This window comes from Schistosoma mansoni, assembly GCF_000237925.1.
Source record: "Schistosoma mansoni, WGS project CABG00000000 data, supercontig 1569, strain Puerto Rico, whole genome shotgun sequence".
In the NCBI taxonomy this organism is placed as follows: Eukaryota; Metazoa; Platyhelminthes; class Trematoda; order Strigeidida; family Schistosomatidae; genus Schistosoma; species Schistosoma mansoni.
Genome location: NW_017386648.1, coordinates 1 through 4,442, shown reverse-complemented (window position 1 = coordinate 4,442; position 4,442 = coordinate 1). Strand labels below are relative to the sequence as shown.

Below are 4,442 nucleotides of genomic sequence, written 5' to 3'. Positions count from 1 at the left end.
GGATCTCGAGAAGCAAGATTCGTGAATGCGTGCTGACACTTACGAGTCCCACGGTTAGACTTGACCGCCCGTCCAGAGCTTCCAGGTTTTTCCATAGTGGTCTAGCTTCAACTGACTCATGATCTCAATTCTATAAAATTACTGTTAGGATATTCACAGGAATATCCCAAAAATTATCTCGAATGTAAAGTAGTATGTTTTTAGACTCTTCACATAATTCGCATGTTATTTCCTATTGTACAATTGTTACGTAACTAAACTATTCATATTCGTGTTTCTCTTATCATTAGCTTTATTTTGATCTTTGATTTATTATCATACGATTGTTGAATTATACTTAGTTATTGATTACTTTGGTTGTATAAAAACCCAGTATGTTTGTAAATAATGATTCATGCCACTGAGGCTGTTATTGGTGTTTTGGACTTAATTGGCTGGGCTAGGCAGATCGCAGGACCGGTTAGCACTCTAGTCTGCTCGTACGGGTTTCGTGTGTCACTGTTCCAATCGACAATTCGCTGCTCCCTGTTTGGCGGTTCTATCGCGTCACACATCAACTACCCATCCACTCGGCCACAAGCATGACAATTACAAATTATATATTGAATAGTGATTTGATTATTGTTATAGAATGATTGAAATTATTTACATTTAGTAATAAAGAACAATGAAACAGATTCAAACAGAACAACAACAGTGAATGGTGACATCATAGGTCTGTCCATCTACATATTCTAGCTGGTTTTAATGGGTAACATAATTTTCCAGTTTTTTTTGTTTTTGCAGAAATCAATATATAATTTGACTTAACTATCGAGATATAAAATGTATGATAAGTGATTGATTATATCACCTTAAATAGATCAAATTTTAATTTATTTGCTTATTATTATTATTATTATCATTATCAAACAAAATCAGATCATTTAAGCGGTTAAACAAAATTCATCGGAATTAGGTCAAATTATTAAAAGAGCTTAATTTGTTGTTTTTTGTTTGTTTGAGGGTCATTTTATTGATTGTGCATTCCTGTTAATTGTTCTTGATAAAAAAATACCCTACAATAATAACTAATGCTCATAGAAATTATTATCAAAAACGGAGTTTTCTGGAGATTGTAGTAGTTTAATGGTTGAATTTGTTAGTCGACTAAAGTTATACCACCTGGAATCACTGGACGGTCGTTTTGGTCCTAGTAAGAGTTCAATTTCCAATGTTTTCAAGTTTACCATGGTGGTCTAACTTCAATTGATTCATGATCTCAACTATCGAAATTACTATAATATTCACAAAGATCCCTTATGATATTAATCAACATATGCACACTAGTGACTGGCTTCAAGAGGTATTTCCTGGTGTTCTAGTGAAAAGCAGTGATCATTAGAGTTCAACCGGGTCTGTTACTCACTGAAGACAATAGTGGACGGTTGCTCGATTTCGTGGATTGGTTGAAGTTAGACAGTAACACATTGGATGCCGGCTCAGTGGTCTACAGTTTAATTGTTCGCACGCTCTCAAGTGCTCTCAAGTTTTCCATAGTGGTGTAACTTTAATCGACTGATGAATTCAACTACTAAATGAATAAATTATTGTTTAGAACGTACGGAATTTTTACATATTACAAATATAACTCATTCAGTGATTCGTAACTTATGACTGTTTCGCTTTCAACTATATAATCATATCAGTAGTACTGATCATTTGAGAAGAAAAAGAAAGAACAAAATCCCATATCTTTATAAACAAATATGGATAGCAGTGAAATCCAAGACGTGCCTTTCGTCCTATTTTCGACTCGTCAGCTGGATGTACCTGCCTCTCAGAGTTGATGTTCACTCTAGGATTCCAACTCAGTATTGTTCGCTTTACTTGCCATCGCGTTATTCATTTAGCTACAGAGTTAGATAGTGGCTAGTGTTTATAAAGCTTATTACTTCAGGCAATATCGAGGCAGTCCACACAGTATGCACATATTTCCAAGAAGAAACTGATCAATTACAATCCTAAATATCAATAGGAAGATTCAACCCAATAACACCGAGTGAATTTAAAATTCCACATCTTTTTTTGTTTAAATTAACAATGTATATAAACTACTTGTTCAATTTAGTATTGTTTGCTCGAATCTTCCCATTGATGTTTAGGACTGCAACAGGTCAGTCTCTTATTGACATATGTACATACTCTGCGCATTGCCTTAATATACCCTTAATTCATAAGCATGGTAAGCAAAGATGGATAGTAGCTAGCAGTGGAATCCAGTCTGACGCGCGTTTCGTCCCATTTTAGTCTCGTCAACTGGATGTACCTGCATTTCACAGTTGATGTTCACTTGTTCAATTTACATTTTCTAAAATATTTTTTTCTCATGTTTTAATTTTCAGGTTTTTAAAAAACGTTTAGAATTAAAAGGTATAAAAAAACAAACTAAAAATCCTTCAGAAATCAATAAAACTAATAATAATAATAATGGTCACTATAATAAAAAAAAGAAAATCAATAAATTAACCTTTGGAAATCCTTTTCATATTCAATCAAAGAAAATACAAAAATCACCAATAAAATTTAAATTATCCAATCAAGAAAATCTATTATCCCATACTGAAGAATTAGATCAACATGGATATAACAATAATAATAATAATAATACTATATCATCTATATCAAAATATAATGAAACAACTAAACCATTATTATATGTATCATCTAATACTACTGAAATCAAAAATAATAATGAAGAAATCAATGAAAAATTAAATTCCCCCCCACAGCAACAAGATCAACAACAAACAATCACATCAAATCCCATAGTTACTAAAAAAATTTATAATTTAATCAATAAATCCAATACAGAATCAATAATAATTAATCAATCAATTTCCATAAATCATCAAAAAAATTTAATCATCAATAATAATGAAGAAAAATTACATCGTTCAATTAAAACAATAAAAGAGAATATAACATTTCAAAATTTAAAAACTGCATCAATGTTATTTGTTGTAGCTATTGTTTATATTGTTACATTTATACCAGCTATGTTAATGGCAATACAATATGTACCATTATATTTACCAATATTTTATTTATATTATATAAATAATGCAATTAATCCAATTATATATGGTTTTATGAATCGAAATTTTCGAACAGATATACAATTACTAATATGTCAAAAGTTAAAATGTCTTTAAATGATGAATGAAATTCAAGTTACCAATTATACAATATAGTTGCTAGACAATTGAATCTTGTTGCTAAGTGAATTGATTTGTATTACAATTGTATCTATACATTCCTTGTATTGAAATTTGATTAGGGAGAGGTATTGTATTATTGTTTTTTTTCACTATCTTTGTCCATTATATTTTAATGAATTGTAAATAATAACATACAAGTGACATATGATTGTTAATGTACATGTTTATATAAACATAAATGTTAATTCATTATTATACATTATAGAAATCAGAAGATATTCTTTTTTTGTTTTTACGAATACTGAGAAGTTCCACAATAGGACGAAATGGTCGTCCAGTGCTTTCAGGTTTTCCATGGTAGTCTAGCTTCAATTGACTCATTGATTTCAACGATATATGTTAAATGTTAAATGAGTTGTTTAAAAGTAATTCTGAATTTTTATTCGTTAGTAAACATTAGTGATTAAGTGTTATGGCTTCCGAAGAAAACTGCAACTAATCATGTATTTTAAGGTGTATAAAATTTATAAAAATTAAAATTAAATTTTCAGTATAGAGTTGTGGAGATTGTTGAGTTTAGAGTGATATCATGATTGAATCAATGTTACTCCACAAATGAAGCAGCGGACGGGCGGATCCAAAGGTCATGGGTTTGAGCGTGGCCTGCGAGATCGTGGGTGCTCACTACTAAGGAGTGTCATACTAAAACGAAATGGCCGTCCAGAGATTGAGAGGTAAATATAGATAGTTACCTTAATCAAATCTTGTATTTTTTATTCAGTCAAGTTGACACAAATGTCTCAGATATTTTATATCAGTATAAATGGAGACCAGTGGTTAGCTATCTACCGATAAACTTTACATGCGCAGTTTTCTAAGACTGTTCATTGTTTGATAAGAATAAAATTATCGGAACCATAAGTTTGAAAATACTATTAAAACTTCGACCACTGAAAATATATATTATGTAAAGACCCATTATATTTCAGTATTTGTTGTACGTAAATGCTTGAGATTTTAGTAAAAGTTTTGTAAAACACAGGTAATGTAATGTGAATAAGGAAGTTACCTAGAAACAGTACCCCATAACATAAAGGACCATGTATAGCGTTGATAAAAGATCAGTTTGCAGATATACAACAAAAGGTGTAAGCAATGAACATGTTTGTGATAATATAAACCGTAGATAGTCATTGGTAATAATAGTTTATCATTAGTATTTGTTGCATTTTGCCTTTCTTC

At 30.7% G+C, this 4,442-nt stretch overlaps 2 protein-coding genes and 1 non-coding gene across 3 annotated transcripts; 1 reads left to right on the top strand and 2 right to left on the bottom strand.

Annotated features, from left to right (window-relative positions):
* Positions 1-1,070: 1,070 nt before the first annotated feature.
* Positions 1,071-1,232, bottom strand: Smp_206180 (unnamed protein product; the record flags this gene model as incomplete). The annotated part of the gene is made up of 1 exon (XM_018790709.1): positions 1,071-1,232. One exon carries the CDS (start codon positions 1,230-1,232, stop codon positions 1,071-1,073), a length of 162 nt encoding a protein of 53 aa, XP_018647456.1.
* Positions 1,233-2,381: 1,149 nt separating this feature from the next.
* Smp_178070 (hypothetical protein) lies at positions 2,382-3,194 on the top strand (the record flags this gene model as incomplete). Its single annotated transcript, XM_018790598.1, has 1 exon — positions 2,382-3,194. A coding segment is annotated over one exon (813 nt), but the record flags the coding sequence as incomplete, so codon positions are not given.
* A 1,040-nt stretch (positions 3,195-4,234) lies between these two features.
* Positions 4,235-4,302, bottom strand: Smp_tRNA_00015_Gln.1. Its single transcript has one exon. It is a non-coding gene (tRNA).
* Between the last annotated feature and the right edge of the window lie 140 nt (positions 4,303-4,442).